Source organism: Aulonocara stuartgranti, assembly GCF_965226115.1.
Source record: "Aulonocara stuartgranti genome assembly, chromosome: 3".
Classification (NCBI taxonomy): Eukaryota; Metazoa; Chordata; class Actinopteri; order Cichliformes; family Cichlidae; genus Aulonocara; species Aulonocara stuartgranti.
The window spans coordinates 7,990,877-8,013,221 of NC_138941.1; the positions used below are offsets into that span (position 1 = coordinate 7,990,877).

The 22,345-nt window shown below is 42.6% G+C and overlaps 2 protein-coding genes across 3 annotated transcripts in view; one reads left to right on the top strand and one right to left on the bottom strand.

Moving 5' to 3' along the window:
* The window catches only part of LOC309702393 (NACHT, LRR and PYD domains-containing protein 3-like), a 200,764-nt gene that overhangs the window by 48,726 nt on the left and 129,693 nt on the right, over nucleotides 1–22,345 (top strand). The window lies entirely within an intron of this gene.
* LOC309702309 (uncharacterized protein) lies at nucleotides 923–20,995 on the bottom strand. Of its 2 annotated transcripts, none has more exons than XM_082526945.1 (4): nucleotides 20,937–20,995; nucleotides 6,995–7,100; nucleotides 2,412–3,092; nucleotides 923–2,086 (listed from the first exon to the last, which is right to left on the bottom strand). In XM_082526945.1, the coding sequence occupies exons 2-4, from the start codon at nucleotides 7,010–7,012 to the stop codon at nucleotides 1,445–1,447; spliced, it is 1,341 nt and encodes a 446-aa protein (XP_082383071.1). In that variant the 5' UTR covers nucleotides 7,013–7,100; nucleotides 20,937–20,995; the 3' UTR covers nucleotides 923–1,444. The 2 variants fall into 2 exon arrangements, with proteins under 2 accessions (XP_082383071.1, XP_082383070.1); XM_082526944.1 differs by lacking the exon at nucleotides 20,937–20,995 and adding an exon at nucleotides 9,148–9,243.

The window sequence follows — 22,345 nt, forward strand, 5'->3', positions numbered from 1 at the left end:
AATGAAAAAGTAGAAATAGAAATCCAGAGCAAAGATATCCTCTAATTCAGCGTAGCACATGTGCAGCTGCTGCGATTCACGTAAGCATTCGGCTCGTCGCTGTTGCAGATTTTTCTCTCGCTGTTCTGGCTCACAGCGCTGCAAACACAAAAATAAATATCCCCAAAGGTGTGAAAGGGAGCTAATTAGTAAGAGTATTGTTACTCTCCGCAGGAGTAGTCCAGCAGTAGAAATCAGTCCAATAACAAGGTGTGTAACATCTAGCAGGGTGACAGAAAAACCCAGGGTAACTTCTAAGGACCTCAACGTCTCTCTCACATTGTGTTTTTTGAACATGCTTCCATTTGTCACTTCAGTCTTTACTCTGAAATACAGGAAGAGAAATCATGGCTGAAACTATTTCTCATGAAACCAGGGGTGTGGTCCAACAGTCAGTTTGGTGAGGAAGGTTCCTAACTGAGAGAAGTGACCCAGAAGTATCTGTGTAGCAGCCACAATGAATCCAGATCATGAGCTTTATTAACTGATCAAAGTCTCTTCTTTCATCTTCTGTATCATTCAGTTTGCATTGGTAATGCCCATTATTGTAATGCTTTTTTAAGACCAGCAAAACTTTATTTCACTTTGGGTTAGCTGGGATAAGTGATGGATGGAGGGAATTTTACTTCAGCCACAGAAATCCTAAACAGGAAGGAGGAGCAGAGTTACAGTGGATCACTATCCAGCAGGGAAACAAGGTTTATTTCAATTTCTTGGCCATGAGTGAGATTTACTGAGTGGGCAAATTAGGGAGACGACACCATCAGATCCCGAGCCCTCCATGTGTTAATCAAGAGACGGCTGCTGTGCTACATCCATAAATAATGAATAAATTAGGAGCTAAAGCTGAAAGGACAGTTTATTTATACCATCAGTGAAGATATTTAACATTTGAATTTTTTATTTAACATTTCCAAGATTCAATAACATAAAGAACCTGAACAAGAAAACATTTATGTGGATCAAAATACATTAAAACAAAAACTTTATAATAGGAAACAGTTTTCAACCAACTGATGAAAAGAAATCTAACCACTTGACATGAACTCTACAGTAGGACAGTTTTGAAAGCTTAAAATGGAACTAGGGGAAGAGTTTGATTCACAGCTGCCTCATCAGATTTTTACAGGAGATTCTATCTGAACTCTGTGGAGCCTGATCTCAAGCTTTTTAATAATAATAATAATAATAATAATGGATACTTTATTGATCCCCATGGGGAAATTACTTGTTTTTCTCTGCATTTGACCCATTCACTCAGTGAAGCAGTGGGCAGCCCACTAAGCAGGCGCCCGGGGAGCAGTGTGTAGGGACGGTACCTTGCTCAGGGGTACCTCAGGGTAGCCGTTAAGTGGATTCGAACCGCCGACCTTCCGATCATGGGGCGACCACTTTACCTACTGAGCTATCCCTGCCCCAGTCCGACACAGAAACCAGAGGATCTTTCTGTGTCTTCAGATTCACTGTGATCCAGTGATGGGAGTGATTTCAGCCCTGAGTGATCGCGCTGATGTTTGCACAGAGCAGACAATGAGGTGAATGTTTGGGCACATTGGTAACAGTGAAACAGTTTATTAGTAACGTGGGATCGTTTGTGTGCAGAGTATGATCTGAGATTCCTGAAGCTCTTGTCACACTGGTCACAGCTGTAGTTTCCTTCCATGTGTGCACGTTCATGAATGTTACGATTACCTGAATGTGAGAAGCTTCTCTCACAGTGTCTGCACTTGTGTGGTTTCTCTCCTGTGTGGACTAGTTTGTGTGTTTTAAGCTGACCTTCAGTGGTGAAGGATGACCCACACTGATCACAGAGGTGCTTTTTAACCCCACTGTGAATCAGTTCATGTTGTTTTAAATCACTTGATGTGGTGAAGCTTCTCCCACATTCTTTGCAGTATTTCAGTTTGTCTCCAGTGTGTCTACGTTGATGTGTTTTAAGGGCAGCTTGCCAACTGAAAGTTTTTCCACAGAGGTCACAATGAAAGTCTTTCCCACCACCACAGTGATGACAGGGTTGAGAACTGGATCCATCTGTGTCGCTCTGCTTCTAAACAAAGACACAAAGACAGTGCAAGTCAGTCCTTCAACATTTGTATCCTGAACGTCGCCTGAAATAAAGAGCATCTCTGCAGACGTCCAACTACATTTGACTGTTTCAGTTAACACACTCAGTTTACTGGGCTGCAATAACTACAATACTACCACCATAATACTACAGTAATACTAAAATCATAACTGAAAGGAAAATCTGAATAATCACTCAGAGCTGCTTTTCCAGGCAGTAGAATTGCTAACATGCTAACACAGTTTAATGAGCAGAGTTGTTCCAAACAGTCAGGCTAAAATGACAAGATAACAATATAAATACATACCTCACAGTAGCTGCACTTGTAGAGTCTCTTTCTGGTGTGGATCTGTTGGTGTTGTCTCAGGTCATGTGGAGATTTAAAAGTCTTCTCACACAGGTCACATTGATAAGGTCTCTCCTCAGTGTGGGTAAACATGTGTTGTTGTAACTGTGCATCTGTTGTAAAGTATTTGCCACACTGTTCACAGCAGTACACATCATGTCTGGTGTGAATGCGTAGGTGTGTATTTCGGCTCCCTCTCCGGCTGAAAGTTTTTCCACAGATGTCACAGCTGTATGCTTTAATTCCAGAGTGGGTAACTAGATGCTTCTGTAAGCTGCTACTGTGAGTAAAAGCTCTGCCACACTGATCACAGCTGTATGGCTTAATTCCAGAGTGGGTAACTAGATGACTCTGTAAGTGGCTACTGTGAGTAAAAGCTCTGCCACACTGATCACAGCTGTACGCTTTAACTCCACTGTGGATGAGTTGGTGTGTTTTTAGGTAACCCTTCAACGAAAAAGACTTCCCACACAAGTCACAGCTGAACGGTCTCTCTCCAGTGTGGATGACCTGATGCCGTTTTAGTTTAGCCTTCTCAGTAAAAGCCTTCCCACACTCGTCACAGTTGTGTTTTTTCTCTCCCTTTCTTCTGTGAGGTTTGTCGGCCTCCTGAGAGCGCTGACTTCTGGCTCCATGTTGGTCCTGCAGTGACAGAGATACAAACAGAGGCAGTGAGTGAAATGCAGTCGTGGAACAAACTCAACCTTCAAACTCCATTAACACTAGTTTTAAACCTGAAGGTGGAGCGTGGCACCAAACACCTTAAAGGTCTCTTATCCCCACCTGCTGGTAGTTCTACCACATTACATCCAACCTGCTGTTAAAGATAACTCATGACTGTTCAAACACTAAAATCATGCCCCACACACACACACACACACACACACACACACACACACACACACACACACACACACACACACATTATTTTATAATTTAGATTATTTTGTTGTTTCCTATTACATATTTCTATAATTTGTATAGATTTATACAGAATTATTCAGTGATAATAAATCCTATGTTTGTTTATTCTAAAGGAACCCCGTTAGCTTCCACAACAGATGTTGCTCGTCTTCCGTCAAATACTCACATAAAATATTACACAATAAAGTGGATTCAAGATATCCACATAATTTCACTCTTACATCCACAGTGAGGTTTCACAATTGTTCAAATATAAGCAATCAATAATAATAATAATAATATTTCTCTGTCAGCCTTCTCGGTTACGATTCGTCTTCTGCTCCTCTGTCATGCGGCGTCCCACAGGGCTCAATTTTAGGGCCACTTCTCTGTTCACTGTATCTATTGCCTCTGGGTTCTATCCTTAGAAGGCATGGGATCTCATTTCATTGTTATGCCGATGACTGCCAACTTTATTTGCCACTAAAACACAAGGATGGCATCTCCATAAAACCTCTCTTGACATGTCTAGATGACATTAAAGCTTGGTTGGCTCTAAACTTTTTAAATTTTAATGAAAAGAAAAAAGAGCTGTTGGTGTTTGGAAACAGTGGTCCTTGTGAGTCCTCCCCTGTTGTTTTAGGATCCCTGGAAGTCTATTTTAAATCTGTTGTTACTGACCTTGGTTTTAAGTTGGACAGTGATTTTAAATTGGACAACCAAATCAGAGCAGTGGTGAAGTCCGGTTTTTATCATTTAAGGCGACTGGCAAGAGTAAAATCTTTTCTTTCGAGGCAGCACCTTGAAACAGTGATCCATGCTTTTATTTCTTCCCACCTGGACTACTGTAACTCACTTTATGTGGGGGTCAGTCAGTCATTGCTCTCACGTCTGCAGCTGGTTCAAAATGCGGCTGCACGACTCCTAACAGGAACTCAAAAAAGAGAGCATATAACCCCCGTGCTAGCCTCTCTGCACTGGCTGCCTGTGTCTTTTAGAGTTCATTTTAAAATTCTTATGTTCGTTTTTAAATGCCTTCACAGTCTTGCCCCGCCTTACCTCTCTGAGCTTCTTCATCTCCACACACCCTGTCGGTCTCTCAGGTCAGCTGACCAGCTGCTCCTGGAGGTACCGAGATCCAGGAGGAAGCTCAGAGGGGGCGGGGCCTTAAAACCCACTTTTATTCCTTGGCTTTTAACCTCAGTGAGACTTAGTTTCTTTTTTAATTGAAGTAGTTATTTATTTAATGATTTCACTCTTCTTTTATTTGTGTTTTATTTATATCTCATGTAATTTTATTTTACAGTTCCAATGTACAGCACTTTGTGTCAGCTGTGGTTGTTTTAAAGTGCTTTATAAATAAAGTTGATGATGTTGATGATGAATATCAATAACATTGAGGCACATTACACAAATTTCAAAAACAAATCATGTCTTACAATATTTACAACAAGTAAAAGCTCTGTAAATCGGCTTTTAAGTGTTCATTGAAGTTTTGAATAATTCTCTAATTTTTTAAGGCAACTTATTCCACTTAAAAGTTGCTCTAAATGTAACAGTTTTACAAAACGTTACTTTTAACTCGAGCATTTACTAAATTGCAGTTTGTTGAAAACTGTGTAATATGATGATGTATTTCATCTGGATACTGCAGCTGAGCAGAATAAATGTGGTGTGTTTAACAGAATTGCTTTCTTTAGAACTACAAGTAAGCCATAGAATATTTTAGCCTGTACAGGAAGCCAAGAAAGGTTATTATGCATTTTATCAATATTAGTATAGTATGAACATCTTCACACTAATCTGGACGCCTTATTCTGGACTAACTGAAGTCTGTTAAGATCTGTCTTATTAGCTGCTGACCAAATGATTGAACAATACTCCAGATGAGACATTACTAGTGCATTAATGACATCTTTCATAATGAAGAAGTGATACACAAAGAGCATTTCATAGCCATAGCTACGCCTTGTCGGCAGAGTTATGTGACATTAGTGATGTTTGTACTTTCAGCGTTAACTTGGTTTTAAAGCCTTTAAAATATACGCCGTTCAATAGTCGACCTTAATCTGACAGAGAATGTGATGATTTTGTGGATAATTAAAGTCAGTCATATATCCACAAACACAACAAGCTGAAAGTCAGTGATGCTGCTCGGTTTGCAGTCCTGAACATCACGGCACAAGCAGGATTCACTGCACTGTTAATGTTAGCTGTGTTATATTGCTGCCTCTGTTCGGTGGTGTCGAGCCAAACGCACTTTAACGTGTGTTTGAACGAGCTGACGGTTCACTCGTTAAGCTGAAAGAAAGATGCTTTAATCACAGCAGTCACACATGTGTCCACTGCACCATCTGGAACTCTTCTTGTTTACACTCGTAATAACACAAACACTAAATCCTGCTTCTCTGCTGCTGTTGTGTAGCAGTGTGTACACCTGAGACTGTCACCTGTCTGTCTGTCCTGCACTCTCTCTCTGTTTCTTTCTCTCTGATTGTGGAATAAAAGTATGAACATGTGTTTATAAGTTACACTTGTGTTTGAATCCTGCAGCTTATCACACATTTGATTTCCATGTGTGACGACTGCAAGTGTCCAGAGTGAGGACAGACTGAGGGAGCCACTGCTGCACATCATCTGTGAGGCTTTGCAGCCCTGATGATCCACCAGGACAAACTCAGCAGTGTGTGAGGAAGAGGAGGAGGAAGAGCCAGCAGCAGCTGACAGATGGAGAGAATAGACAGACTGTTCCCTGTTTGTGAAGGACTGCTAGGAAAGTTTAACATAACTGTCTGTGCTGAATCAGTCTTATTAGGTAATGTTCAAATAATGTGATCAGCCCAGTGTTTTCAGTGTGGGAGAAAGTACTCAGGGCCTTCAAGTTACACACTATGAAAGGCAGCAACAAGTTTAATGTTCAGAAACCTAAAGTCTGTATCAGCAGCAGAATGGAGCTAAAAATAAATGTTGGTTTCAGTTCTATGAAGCTTTGAGTATTTTGGATCAGTAGCTGCTGTGTTTGTTGCATCATATTGCTGTAACTGTTTATATGCTTTATATATTCTGAGCTAAGTTGATCTATAGTGTTACATGATACACTCTCAAAAATAGAGAGAGAACAAGGAGAGAGAAGAGAGAAGAACATTTTTGGTCTTTAAATATTTGGTCTATAGGAACATACTGGTCTTTAAAAGTCCAGAAATGCCCCTTTAAAGGTTCAATTTGAAATAAAGTACAAATCTGTATTATGAAAACTTAAGCAGCAACTTCTCCAGGTTCCAATATTTATGCAATTCTCAAACCTTTTGGCCACGACTGTATAACCTCTTCTGAAGTTTAGTGGATATTATACATGGTTATGCTCAGGATGTGTCGGCCAGTTTCCACTGGAAACGCCTTTTGGTTAAACTGTCAGCGAGGAATTTGCATTTGCACTGTTACATTTTTATATAACTTTAATGCACATAAACAACAGCTGCTTGTTTCAGTGAAAATACATTGATGGGTTTTTAATAAAGTTGTGCAGCTGTAAAGTATTTTGTCTGGTGTCAATTCTATCGTCAGCTACATCGTTATGGCAAATGTTCAAATGTATATGGTGATAAATATCTTTGGTCATTAGGTCCTGCTCTGTCTGTCACCTTCTGTGTTGAGCTCATTGTTTCCTCTGTAGTGGCTGAGCTGAGTCCAAGTAGCTGAAAATGTTCCTCTGCTGCTCCGTCAGACTCTCCTCCTCCTGCTGATCAGCTGGGACACAAAACAGATCTTTGTTAGGCTCCACACTGCACTGAAGAGTCAAAGTGTCTCATATGTTCATCTGACAAATAAAAGAACACATGTTTGTTTCCCGAGGTGGGCAACTTGTTGAAAACAAACACAAAAGGTTTGAGCACTGATACCTGCCATTGCTGGCATTGAAAGATGCAACGCCAGCAATGTGGATTGTCAAGACTCAAACCAATCATCAAGCGAAGACAACAGGGATCATTTTTTTCTTTTTATTTAGCATTCACAGCATTTGTAGTTGCCTTCTGTGCAGGGGAAGTCCACGCACACTGTGTGGTACCGCCATCCGCAGAAGAAGTGGTGATTTGTAAAACTTCACATTTTGATCCGGGACGTACTCTGCATGAAAACAAGCGCTCACTCTTCCTGCTCAACAGATGACAAGGGCGGAGCCTTATACCACGTGATACAGAAGCTGTGCCGTGTGATGCTAAAATTAGCAGGGAAAAAACAACGGAGAGCACGTCAGGGATGACGAGAAAGTGACAGGAGAAAATCCGTCCCGGTCAACCACCCAAACATCAATATACACGTCGAACTCCCGCAGGCACAAAGACATTACGGAGGCTATCACTTATCACCTGACCAAAGATATGGCTCCATCAACACTGTGCAAAACGAGGGATTTAGGAAAACGATCAACACCCTAGACAAACGCTGTTTATTTATTGTTATGAGAGAATCATGATCTCAATTCTAAGCCAAAAAATCGTGATTCTCATTTTATGCAAAATCGTGCAGCCCTAACATTAACACAAAACTATTGTTTCACCAGAGAAACACACATGAAGAGAGAGAGAGAGACAATAACAGCTACCAAACAGTCGTCATAATTCGTCACACAATGAGAAAAGGACAAATCAACAAGTAACAATGACTAATTAATATTAAAATCTGTAACATAATGTATTGTTTGGAGTTTAGTCTGATTGGTTCAGGATGAGCTGCCATTATCAAATTACACGTCTGCTTACCTGCATCTTTTCTCTTTTTTCTAACCTGAGCACCTGATGGCTTTGAACTTTTATTGTCCATCTTCCATTGGTTTGAATTTTGCGCTCCAGTACAAACACAAATCCCCCAACCCGAGGATCAGCACAATTAACCTAACAGACCTACACCTTAGTTCACAGATTCACTTTGTCTAAGGTTGATTTCTGGGATTTCACACAACCCAGGATTCAGATCGTGAATCCATGATGGGCTTGGATTTACATCATTATAAATGAAATGTGCTCTACTTGGAAGCAGCCGGCCCCGCCCCTTTTGACGGGTTGTGTGAGATTTTAAATCATCAAACTGTAAATTATAAATTTAAATTGTTATTGATCCTTTACCCCGAGTCCTAAAGTGTAGATTTATTTTCTTACTCTTCTTATATTTATTGTTTGTTTACTTGCACCGCTGTAACTGCAGCCTCGTCGTCTCGTCTCTCTATATGCTGGACTGTCTGTAGCGGAGATGACAATAAAGTTTACTTTGACTTCAGCAGCGCGCAGGCGCACCGAGGGCTCTCGCGCTCACGTTATAGAATTTAGAAAAAACATCGGTGCAGATTATAAGTCTGTATCATAATATCTGTTTGTTGTGTTGTTTTTATTTTGTTTTGCGAGTTGGTTATTAGATGCCGCTCCAGCCAGCCAGAGACTCCCCGCCGCCCCGCCCTCTCCTCCCTGTGCCGCCAGCAGCAGGCGCACCTCGCAAACGGAGGGCGCCCTTACTCCCAGCAAATGGCTGATAGAAAACCGATTGGTGCCTACGAATTTCCCAATATGCGCTGGCATGACGTCGGGGAAGCATGGGTACGACCGATTATTTTATTTTTTTCTTGCCCGTGATGCCCCCCCCACCACAATGCATTCTATTGGTTTGCACACTTACACACACCCAGCTGTGGTTTCCTGTTTTGCTGGACTCTGGAGAGCCCCGCCTTTAACGCTCTTCTCTCACAGAGAGCAACAGAAAACTTGGAAAAACTCCAGATTGACTGAACTCAGTTCAAAGTTACCTTGACACCTTTAGATGTGAGACGTAGTGATGGTCCGCTTGAAGCTGACGCTCCGGTGCGTGTGTCAGAAAGATCAACGCGCTGCTTCAGAAGCACCGTGTCGAGGCTTGATTCGTTTGGCCAGAGTCATGTGATCAGTGACGTCTGAAGCTTCGTTTAGAACGTACCTTTTTTTAAATCGAACTTTATTGAAACACAATGAGTATACAACATACAAACAGATGAAGTTTACAAAAGAACAGAACATGAACATACAGAACCAGGAGTAAAAAAATTATGATATGAGTAGGCGAAAAAAATCAACATATTGTAACGTGCAGTGGAGATGAAGCCAGCCGCGGAGGTGTGCAGGTGGATAGCGAATGAGCAACAGCTTCTGACTTTCCAAAAAGTACTCATTTATTTACAATATCAAAAATAAAAGTGCTACCTCTACCACACATTACTAAAGAGCACACTAGTCCGCGTACACACGGGAGCATCCATTACAGGAGGAGTGCGAAGAAGAACAAAAAGGGGGTGACACCAGTCGTGAGACAGGAGGCGCCGCCATGTGGTGATACACTGCATTACAATAGCAACTGTTACATAGTCCCCCCCCCCCGGTGAGAAAAAGGCTGTCCTCAGCCGTACACAGCTGAAAAAGCACACACCACACCTAACAGTACCCTATACATATAGGTTACAGCTAAGATTGGTGCACACACACAGGGCAAAAGACCATTTAAAAATGAAATTGGTGAAAATAAGACGAATATGTACAGTGGAAAATCAGTTTTCTTAGTTTTTTTTCACTTTTTTTTTTGTTCTTTTTTTTTTTTCTAAGTAAATGCCAAGAATGAACCTTAACGCACGAAAGAGCCATAAAACTGGATTAAGTAGAGCAAACAGAAACATCTACATTTCATGACTCAAAGTAGCAATGCAACAAGACAGCGTCAAACAGGTTTAACCAGAACATTTCACTTCAGATCAAGCCTGGTTGTGTGAAAATCATTAGTCCATCTTTTGTTGCTCCAGCCAGACGTAACTCTGGGGCAAGTGAGAGAGTCCCAGGTATGGAACGGTTGCATGTTCACAACATGATAAACACCTGCATCCACACCGGAGTCCACCCAAGTGAGCCTGTAATTAATATCACTGAGTCTCTGAGATACACACAATGGTCCCTGAAACAGTGGTACAAGTTTAGCAGTAAAGTTAGACTGAGGGTCTGACCTGGGGTGCGTCTTAACTCTCACAAGGTCACCAACACGAAACGTGGCATGTCGATGTCTCAAGTCATAGTAATGTTTTTGTCTGTCATGGCTATAGTCCAAAGCTGCTTTGGCGTGGTCGTGAGCTTCCTGCAGGGAGGCTCTCAGAGTCTCAGGGTAAGGCACACCCGGTTCATCAACACCTGCTGTAGAAGGCTGAGTGATAAGGTCAAGCGGGGTGTCTAACTCACGACCATAAAGCATCATGGCAGGAGTCATACCTGTACTGTCATGGGGGGCGGTGCGCAGAGCAAAGCAAATCTGAGGGAGAAACTTGTCCCATGATGTGTGCTTATCACCTACATAAGCGCGGATTGCAGTTTTCAGAGTCCGGTTGACGCGTTCAGTAGCATTTGTCTGAGGGTGATATGCCGTAGTGAGTCTGTGCACTGAGCCTAAGGCAGAAACAACATGTTCAAAAAGCTCACTCACAAAAGGAGACCCTCTGTCAGAAATGAGGTAAGTGGGTGTACCATGCCTAGCAAAAATGTCAGTGACGAATTTACCAGCTGCTACCTGAGATGTAGCTTCTTTGACAGCACTGGCTTCAACCCATTTAGTCAAATAGTCAACAAACACGATCAAATAAGCATTACCAGTGGGGGTGCGGGGAAGTGGCCCAACAAAATCCACACCCACATACTCCCAGGGTTTCTGGGGGACAATGGGAACCATAAGACCGGCTGCTTTTTTCTGACTTGGCTTGGTGAGTTGGCACACTGAGCATGAAATCACATAGCGTTTCACATCAGCTGCCATTTTGGGCCAGAAAAACCTAAAACGCAGTCTAGCCAATGTCTTAGAAACACCCAAGTGACCTGCTGTGGGGTGGTCATGGTAATAGTCCAGCAAGGTGCCTCTCATGGAAGTAGGGGCAAACAGTTTCAGCTCTTTCAAAGGGTGCAAAGCACATGTGGACTTGGGTTCTCTGTGATACAAAAGAGAGTCATACACAACATACTGTAACAAGGTGGCATTGTCCGAGCTGTTCAGAGAGTCTGCTTCAATGTCTCTGAGGAGTGGACCTGTGACATGATCGTCTAACTGCAGCTGTCTGAATTGTGAACGGTCAGCCAGAATGACGGGGGGCAGAGTACGAATGTCCAGGCTGCCCATAACAGCATGATCTGGTAAAAGATCAGTCGGCCTGTCACAGGTCAGAGGCAAAGGGTTGCGTGACAGTGCGTCGGGAACTTTGTTCTGTGCACCAGGTTTGTGCACTATTGTGAAATCAAAGTCCTGCAAACGAAGTGACCAGCGGGCGAGTCGGCCCGTTGGGTTTTGACGAGGGCGGAAGTGTTCCAGAGCCCATATCACAGCGAGTCACTCATTCTCTGAAGTGCAGTAGGGGAGTTCAGCTTTGTGAAGGGAGCGACTAGCAAAAGCCACAACGTACTCACGACCCTTGTCATCCTTTTGCATCAACACTGCCCCAAGACCAATGTCACATGCATCGGCGTGAATGGAAAAGGGACGGTTGAAGTCTGGAAATGACAGGATCGGGGCTGATGTGACATGATCCTTCAAAGTGTCCATGGCCCTTCGACAGCTGTCGTCCCAGTGGAAAGCATTGTCCTTTCTGGTGATGGCGTGAAGAGGTTCGGCATGGCGGGCATAATTCTGAATGAAGCGTCGATAATAGCCAGTCAAGCCAAGGAACTGACGGACGTGTTTCACTGAGGTTGGGGTATCAAACTCCTTAACCGCCTTTACTTTGTCCGGATCGGGCTTAACACCTGATGATGTGATGCGGTACCCGAGAAAGGTGAATTCATCGAGGCAGAATTGGCACTTTTTGAGCTTCAATGACAAGCCAGCAGCCTGGAGTCTGCCCAGCACCTCCTCAAGATCCACTAAGTGCTGTTCAAAGGTAGGTGAGGCGATAACAATGTCATCCAGGTAGACTGCGCACGTTTTGTAAATGAGGCCAGCAAGCACACAGTTCATGAGTCTCTGAAAAGTTGCAGGTGCGTTGCAGAGCCCAAAGGGCAGCACCCGAAACTGGAAGAGACCGCAGTGAGAGATGAAGGCAGTTTTAGGCTTCGAGTCCTCTGCTACAGCAACCTGCCAATAGCCTCGCGCTAAGTCCAATGTCGAGACAAACTTTCCTCTTGCCAGAAAGTCCAAAGACTCATCTACACGAGGCAGGGGATAAGAGTCTTTTCGGGTAACTTGGTTGAGCCCTCGAAAGTCCACACAAAACCTTGGTTCCATGGCCGCTCTATTTACAATGACTACAGGAGCTGCCCAAGGGCTTGTGGAAGGTTCAAAGATGTTGTCCTTCAACATTTGTTGCACTTGTTCTTCAATCACACGTTTCTTAGCAGGTGACGTGCGATAGGGTGGGAGATTGACAGGTGTTGCATTGCCAGTCTCTATGGCGTGCTCAGTGAGAGCCGTTCGACCAAGTTGACCATCAAACAAGGAGCTAAACTTGCTGAGCAGATTTAGTAAAGCATCCTTGTTGTTCTCTGAGAGACTTGCTTCAGACAGTTTGGCTGTTAAGTCGGAGCGAACCAAGTCCAAAGACATCAGTGTTCCAGGTGAATGTGAGTAATCATTTTGAAGGTCCTCTTCATTGTCTGCGAGTGGGCAGGGGATGTCCTCAATGTAGACTCGTCTAGTGGGAATGTGAATAGAAACAGAAGCTCTTGCCATAAAATCCATTCCCAGAATGAAAGGAGAGGACAAATCTGGTATTATGGCAAAACGCTGGTAAAAGTTCTTGTTCATGAATCCAATATTGAGCCAAATAACACCAACAGGGATACAGGGAGCATTATTGGCGAGGTTAACTGCAGGACCATTCCACTCACTTGTGTTTCTAGGGTAAGAGTCATTTACTTTAATGAGATCTGTTCGTACAGCCGAGAGGGAAGCACCCATGTCGAGGGTAGCATCCACAGATGAAGCATTGAAGTTCACTTTCGTTCTTAGTGGGGTATTCCAGTGGACTTGTGAAAAATTGTCTTCCAAGTGTCCAAGACTGTGTCCACCCTGTAGTGAATCGGGCGTGTGAGGCTCCGTTAGTAATTGGGGGAAGGTTGGCCTCTGTGAAATGTCCTCCCCCCCCTGTAGTTTCCCGACTGCCTGTATTGTGGCTGGGATGTGGTGCTGCTTAATTCCACCTTTTCATGGCCAGGGTCAGAGGGGCCAGGTGCTGGCAATGGCTGGACTGGGCCATGCCTAGTGGTGTTCGAGGCTCGTTGTGGGTGTTACAGTTTGGGCAGGTGCGTGTAGTGAACCCTGGCTGAGAGCATTTGAAGTAGTAAGGTTCAGGCTTATAGTTGTCTTTGCTACATAAAGCAGGCTGTGGTCTTTGTGGTCCAAGCACTGAGTGAAGCTCATGAGCACGTAGCAGCAGGTCCATTACAGAAGTGACATTAGCGCCATACAGGGCAACTCTGTATTTTTCGAGAGCATGTTTACTAATTAGGTCAATTCTGTCTTTTTCAGGTGGGGGGCTCTTCAGTTTGTCAAACTCACTCAACATGTGGGCGACAAACGTTGGGAGCTCGTCCTGAGCCTGAACACGATCCAAAATTCCTCTCAGGATGCGTTCTTGGTTGTCGGAGGGCAGAAAAACTGTCTTAAACAGTTGACAGAATTGAGCCCATGATGTGATGTGGGAGCTCAGTGCCTTGAACCATTTCCCGGGCTCTTTTGCAAGAAAGTGTGGCAGTTCGTTTAGCAATTGCCCATCAGTTAGGTTCAATGAGGCTTTGTATGTGCCAACTGCATTTAACCAGTCCTCAGGTTGCACTTTTCCGTCCCCAGCATACACAGGAGGCTCCAGCTTTGCGTGATGTAAAGCTGCCGCAATCACTCTGGAAGTGCTGCTGAGTTTAAGTGAGTGAGATGGGAGGAAAGGATTTGTAGGTTGAAATGGGTTGCTGGGCAGGAACGGATTGGTACTGTTGGTGGGTTCAGTTTTGTCCATCACATGAACATGAGGTGTCGATGTGGCCATTGGGAAAACAGGAGACTGTGGGACTGCAGGAGGGGGAGAGTTCCCCGTTGTGAGTTGGTCCCACTGCCTTAGTAAACTCTGCTGTATGTTCAGTGAGTCACGTAAACAATCACTAAGCTTATTCACCTCAGTTCTTAACTCCACCACTTGTTGGCTAAGGCTAGGAGTCACATTTTCAACTATCTGGCACATAGGTAACGAGGTAAGTTCCATGTCGGAGTCAGAGTCGTCTGGGCAGTGTGCCATTGCGATTTCAAAAAAATTAAGCCGCTCCAAGGCACAGCGCAGTTATTGATATAGCAGTAAAAGAGTCACTTAGGTCAGACTAGAAAGACAAAACTGCAAAAATGCGTTCAAGATTAAATTTAGAAAAAACACATATAAAATTTCGCCCAACAACTGAAATTAGACTGGAGTGATCAGAACCATGTTATTACAATAGCATATCTGCAACACTAGAGCTCAATGCAAGATTAGTTTTAAGTCGTTTCGTTATACTGAGCCGAAGACCAGCACCAACGGTTGTAGTCGGCCAAGCTATCACTTACATGTGCTACAGTCAGTCTCAGCAGAGGGAAAGGGGAATGAAAAGCCAGCAGAAATGTTCATGTCCAGGCTCTCCACAGAAGAATTAATCCTTAGAAGACGAAACCAACAACAAATAACAAATCCACGGAGTCCATTCGCGTCGCGGAGTCAGCTTCTCTCTTTTTCTTTCTCCCAAGCGGAGCAGCGGCACACCACGGTATCCAGAAATTAGTCGGGTCCCACCTGAGCTGAGGCTGCGGCCATGGCTGGAGAAAACGTCCGAGCGTCCGCAAAACTGGGGGGGATTTCCGAGACAGTTCAAGTGCTAGAAGAGAAGAATCCTCGGCGGGATGCAAAAATTGTCTGAAGTCCAAGGGGAAAAAGTTCGGGCACCAGTTGTAACGTGCAGTGGAGATGAAGCCAGCCGCGGAGGTGTGCAGGTGGATAGCGAATGAGAAACAGCTTCTGACTTTCCAAAAAGTACTCATTTATTTACAATATCAAAAATAAAAGTGCTACCTCTACCACACATTACTAAAGAGCACACTAGTCCGCGTACACACGGGAGCATCCATTACAGGAGGAGTGCGAAGAAGAACAAAAAGGGGGTGACACCAGTCGTGAGACAGGAGGCGCCGCCATGTGGTGATACACTGCATTACAATAGCAACTGTTACAATATAAATATTGTTCTGAGAGGCTTTTTGTTGGTTGAGTCTGAAATTGATTGTATTTATAATTTATATCCTTATAAAAAGGCAGAAATATGGTGTTTTATTAATAAACTTACATTTATGGATATAAAATAGCTAAAAGTATTAACAATTTTTTTATAAAAAAACATTTATCATTCTTCCTGGGGAACTTAAAGAAAAAGAATAAAACATTTTCCCATCGTAAAGAAAACTCCCTTAAAATATGGACAATAACAAAACTGCTAAATTCTTCCAGAATCTCTGTGTAGAGGAACCAAAAGAGATGTGCCACAGTTTCTGGATGATCCCCACAGAAAGTTCAATTAGTATTTATGTCTCTTTTAAATGTTACCATATAGTGACTGGCTGGGTCACATTTATGAAGAATTTTATATGAGATTTCCTTCACCTTGTTCACAATTAGATATTTATGGGATCATCCAGACTGTCTTCCAGGTGATATCTGGAACATGTCGGTTCCAGTAAGATATTCTATATATGGGAGAGACATGATATCTTCTTGGAATAAACTACGTATTCTCTTATTGCTGTTACCAAGTTCCTGTGAAAAGCAGATTTTTCCCACTGCTGACTCAGCTGGATCAGGGAGAGTGACTGAGGCAGATATTGAGCTGTCAGTGTTTTTATATAACATTAAAGTCCCTGAGGGTATGGCACCAAGCACCATTGAGAATTCCCCAACAGTGTTTGACAAGTTTGACGAGCATCTTGACTTTTGGTCTTTGGATGTTAACAGTCCTGGATATGTGACTTCTTGTTTAACAGAAATGTTACAGAGAGCATTTGCAGTGCAGCCTTTAATTGCTAGTAATTCACATTTTTTTAGATTTCGACATAAAGCAGATGCCTCAGAGAAATCACTAATAACACTAAGGGCTGGACGGATTTGATTTGCATTCTTCAAGAAGAGTGTGGTGTCATCAGCTAGCTGGCTGATGATGAGCTCCTTATCAGCTGTGCTGATTCCTTGTATAACAGGTCAAATCTCGGGATGGAGTCTTAATCGTTTTAATTGAGCTATTGCCATTCGTGTACAAGGTTTTGATAGCTTTACAGAAGAATGCCAAATTTTTCCAAAGAGTGGAAAATAAATTGATGTTCAATTGTATCAAAAGCCTTTTAAAAATCCAGGAAGAGAATGAAGCTATAGTCAGATACCAAATCAGAGTAATCAAGTAGATCTAAAACCAGTCTCATGTTCTTAGAAAGGTGTCTGTTTCTCATAAAGCCTGATTGTGTCTCATCGATAATTGTGTCCAAGAACTCTTTCATTCTGTTAGCAAGTACTAAAGCCATAATCTCATAGTCATCATTAGGGATGGGTATCGTTTAGGTTTTATCCGATACCGGTGCCAAATCGGTACTTTTGAAACGGTGCCGGTGCTCAAACGGTGCTCAAACCGGTGCTTAAAGAATGGAGAACACAAAATTGGTCCAAAAACCTCTCATGTTCAGCTGGTTTTGTGTAAAAAGATAACAATGTTAGCCTTTTCTGCAGCTATGGGGCATATATGGTATCACTCTTAGCTGGAAGCAGTGCTTAACCAATGGAAAAAATACAAACTTTATCCAAAAACCTCTCATGTTTAACTGTTTCCCTCTTTTTCTTTGGTCATTTTAGCCTTTTTGGCCAGGGTGAAGGGAGTATCTGCCATCAAACAAGAAGACAGCCGCATGTAGCTATGATGATGTTTGCTAGTTCACCTTACATGCATTAATGTAATAACGTGGTTAGCCTACTCAACGTAAATTACACGCGAACAACAGAGAAGAACGGCTGCTGCTGCCATCAAATACGGTGCATTTCTCGGCTTTAAAAAACCCGCTATGCGTCGCCAGGTGTTTCATCGGATTTGAGGTGTTACCTCCTTTGACAGTATCACAGTATCAGCTTAAAGCACTTGTTGCTGCTGAGTTTGCATATTTTGCTGTGAAGTACAGCCAGACTTTTGACCGCTTCGTCTTGGGCATTTCTAATTGGTAGCTCTGCTCTAACAGAACGTACGTACCTGGCCCCGCCTACTATCCTCGGAAACGTAAAATGATTGGCTAGAAGTGTATCAAGGCTCAGGAAAAAAAGCACCGAAATAAAGCACCGAAATGTGCGCTGCTTTTCGGTCTGGTTACTACCGTTTATGTCAGAACCGGTGCAATCATGGCACCGGACACCGGTACCCATCCCTAGTCATCATTGAGCAGACAGATGGGTCTCCAATTATCAATAAGAAGTAAGTCTTTGTTTGGCTTTGGAATAAGTGTTATGAGACCCTGAGCAAGAGTAGGAGGGAGGATGTTATTCTCTACACTTCCTATGAAAAGCTGCAGTAAGAACGGAGCCAGGAGATTAGAAAATGATTCATAAAACTCTGCAGTTAAACCATCTGTGCCGGGAGATTTGTTGGCCTTAAGTGCAGAAATAGGATTACAAACGTCCTCCACAGTCAGAGGGCTGTCACAGTGACTTCTATCTTCCACAACAATAGTTTTTAGGTTTTTAATATTATTGAAAAACAGCGTTGAGACATATATATATATATTCTACTTTTCTAAATGATTGACTATTTCAATGGAGAACCTAAATGACACGGACCAGTGTTTGTTATTACATATCTCTATTTTGAATGTGACAAGTCTATCATTGCCTGTTATTCATAGGTATTAACAGAGTTTTTGGCCTTTTTTTCCTCTATAACAGTTAATTGACTCTTTACAGTGGCCTGCTATGGTTAATAATGACATGTTCAGTCATGAGTGAAATCAAAGCTTTTCTTCACTTTAGCATTTAACATTCCCAACAATATAATGTGATACCTTAATTAAAACACAATTTTCTTAATGCAAACATCAGTGACTCAACATTAGCAACCAAAGGGTTCAGTCTGCAGCTCACACTCATGTGAAGCTACAGCCTCCCCCTTTAGTCTCTGTCATTCTTCTGCTCCTGCACAAACAAAGCAAGACAAAACCTCCACCCTTCTTCTACAGGCTGGGTGAATTGTTGTGGACATTCACTAATCCTAAAGTCGGCACCGTTTTTGTCTCAGTATCAAGTCAGTTAAACTTTTAGTCGTCAGTCCATCACAGTCCAGTCACATGCATACATCCACACACATTCATACCAGATATTGCTGATAATGGAGTCTCACGCGCAGCCTATTCGAGCCTCCATCACCAGCAAGATGACGTCATCATTTTAAAGGAAAACAGCTCCTTGTTTTTGGACTGGATTGACTCGCTGCAATCCTTTTAGGCTCAGGACTTCTCATGTGATCAATGTCACATATAAGTGAATTTCTCCCAAGCCCATTATAATCATGGAGAAAAACACTTTGCCACTGTTTCCAGTAAGAATATTTTATAGCGCTTTAAAGTTCAACCTCTCAGGTCTGGATTAAAGAGCTGATTTGTTAAATCAGGAACTCACAAAATACCAAAATATCACCACCGGTGGATCACACCTCTCAGATGTTCTTATCTCAGTGCACTGTAACAAAAGCACAAACAAACGCAACCAATAAAATACTAATAAAGTAACAAATACTGGGGCCCATTGCAAACATGTCCAAGCATAAAACCATCTTTCTCTCTCTTAGAGAAAGAAAACAATCCAAACCTCACTGATAAAATCAACCTAGTGTCAAGCAAAACCCAAAAATCAACCAAAACTTCACCAGAAAGTTTTCCTCCCTCCCGGGACAATATTGTGCAGGAATACAGGCACCGTAACTCCTTCTTGCACTGACAAAAACATGTTGGATTGACTTGATTCAATAGTGGACACTGGTTGCACACAAAGGTTTTGCTTTGGCAGAAACTTAAACAACTGAGTTAAATCAACACAACCTTTTCATATTCAGTAAACCTGCATGTTGTGTTCATAAAACACGATTGAAACATGTTCAGATGGAGTAAGTTGAGCTCCTGGAACATTTTAATCCTTCAATTGAAATTGAATGGGTCTACAACAACTACCATCCTCCTATCTCTATCTTGGTTGCAGCAGGGCTGGGAAATAACCCTGAAGTGATAGGTTACCAGGCAGGGTACACCCTGGACAGCTCACCAGTCTATCAGATAGAAACACACAGCCGTTTACATTCATGGATAATTTAGCCCAGGACCTTCTTACTGTGGAGCAACAGCACTAACCAGCATGCCAACAATGGAGGAAATACAGGAAAGCTATGATTTCCTGTATTTGAGGCAGAATTCTTTTGTTCTTGCCCTTGACAGGTTAATCCACAATAAATAGCAACAGCATGCATGTGGTGTGTGTGTCGTTGTCTGCCTCTTATAACTCCAGTGATTTTCCTGTAGTTTGAAATCTTATGCGGTGTTGACACAATAATTTGTTGTAAACCAGGAAATTCCCAACTGTGGTAGAAAGCACAGCTTAGCCTTAGCAAATGTTCAAAGAAAAGTCGTCACTTCCTGATTTCTGCTTCACTGATAAATATTGTCACACTGGGGTTTTTGCAAATGATATCAGTGAGCACTGTGTGGCAGCTGGAGTCAGACAACTGAAGCTCCCACAATCAAGACCACAAACAGCTTTCAAAGGAGATTTGAAGCTTTTCTGGCAGCAAGCTTCATGATTTATGGGACTGGAACTGGAACAGAAACTACCTGATCACCAATGGTGAGCTGGCATGGAATTATTTTTATGACATTTTATCAAAGTTATAAATAAGCATGCCCATTAACACATAGTGAGTGAGCATGTTGTCTTCCCACGCAGTGAACAGCGGACGCTAATGTTTTTGTCACTTTTTACAGAGTCAAACTCAAAGTAAGGTCAGTGCTTCCACGCTTTAAACGCTGCACGCTCACACTCTCTCCACACTCGATAGATTATCCATTGTTCATCTGCACACAGCTGCGGTTTTAGTAACGCAGTAACGCAGCGTGCTTACGGGAAAGTAACAGTAATCTAATTACCTTTTTTGCAATAGTAATCCCTCACTTTACTCGTTTCTTGAAAAAAGTAATCGGATTACTGCCCATCTCTGGTTGGAGCTGTGCACTTGTGGGTTCCACCTTGTGTACACGTTTATCTTTGCTGTGTGTACTTGTACCTCTGAGTGGAAGCTGAACTCTTGAGTTCGAGTATCGAAGCATCAGCTGTGACGTTAAAGTCCAAACAGCTCGTTCATTTGACGTGCAAATGAACGAAGGTAACGCCGTTTTCATGTGGATGTGTCACTGAGACACTTTCCACATCCACAGCTCACAAAATGGGAAAACTATAGAAGTATAACAATGAAGAAGTTACTATGTTACGGGTCCCAAGGATGAAGACCTCGATGACAAATATGTTACCTGTAAAAGCAGGTGAAGAGCAGAGTAAGGAAGACACGATGCGTCTCTGCTTTCCTCCACAACGTGTCTGAGTCTGATTTATTTCACACAAATAAATGCTATAAAACACTAAACATGAGCTTTCAATATACTGTTCAGCTGGTTCCTCATTCACATCAATGACATTTACTTATTTCACAACATCAGTGAAATATACTCTTTTTAACTGGTTCAGTTTCTCAAGTTCACACTTCTTTCCATAACAGCTACATCCTTTTATCATATCAATAAACACATCACATTGTCTTCTGCAGTGTCTTACTGGCTAAACAGTTCTATTCAATAACAGCATTGGTAAATACATTACATTTGTTCCCTCCAGTAATTTACTGGCAAAATCACTATTTAGTGCATCATGAAACACAGCTTGTTGAATCAACCCATGAATGCCTCTGTTAGCTACACAGAGTTGCTCAGAGTGCTTGTGTTACACTAGCTAATCTACTCAGTCACTTTAACAGAACTATTAACATTCACATCTCACAGAACTGATTTGATTGGAGCATTACAACACGTTTGCACAGAGCATAGGAGCGCACTGACTCTGCTTCACGAGCGCTCCACCTAACGAGCGGGCTCGCGGTGCGGTCGCGCGGGACACTCCTCTGGTTTTCTCCCGTGTTTACATATAAATAACTTTGGCGGACCGCCTTAACTCTCCCATTCACATTAACGTGGGTAACCATGGTGACAATAAACAACATTTTCGGTGCGAGCACCGTGTACCGACCTGTAAAAGCAGGTGAAGAGCAGAGTAAGGAAGACACGATGCGTCTCTGCTTTCCTCCAGAACGTGTCTGAGGAAGCAGCGGAAGGTGGGCTCCACTTACTGCTCCCCGAAACCCCGGAGCAAGCACCAAAGTTCCGCCCTCACTGCTTTCTAACATAAAATGAATCCCTGTTACATGGATTTTCTATCCTCTTAAAGAAACTGAAAATAAATACATATAGCAATGAAAAATGTCCCGTTACATGAGTGTTTTACACAAAATAATATTCATGTGGTCATTCCCTCACAGGGGTGCCACAACTACACTGCTGTTTTGACAGAGACACAGTGTGTTTATCTAACTTGGCTGAAGCCAAAGTTCTCCAGACAAATTCAGTCTGTTTCTGCCAAGTGTGAACTCACTGGATGAGCGCCAGATACACAGAATCAAAAAGGGATAAATTACTTTTCTTATGTCATGTTCCCGTCACAAACTGGCTCAAGGAGAGGGGAAGCAGGAGTCCACAGATGAAATGTTCCTATAAATAAAGTGGAATTTATTCAAACTTTACCAAAACTTCAACACATCAAATACAAGCAGTTCAGCAGGGAGTGGATGTGTGTTGCATGTGCCAGGTGGATGCAGAGAGAGGCCAGGGCC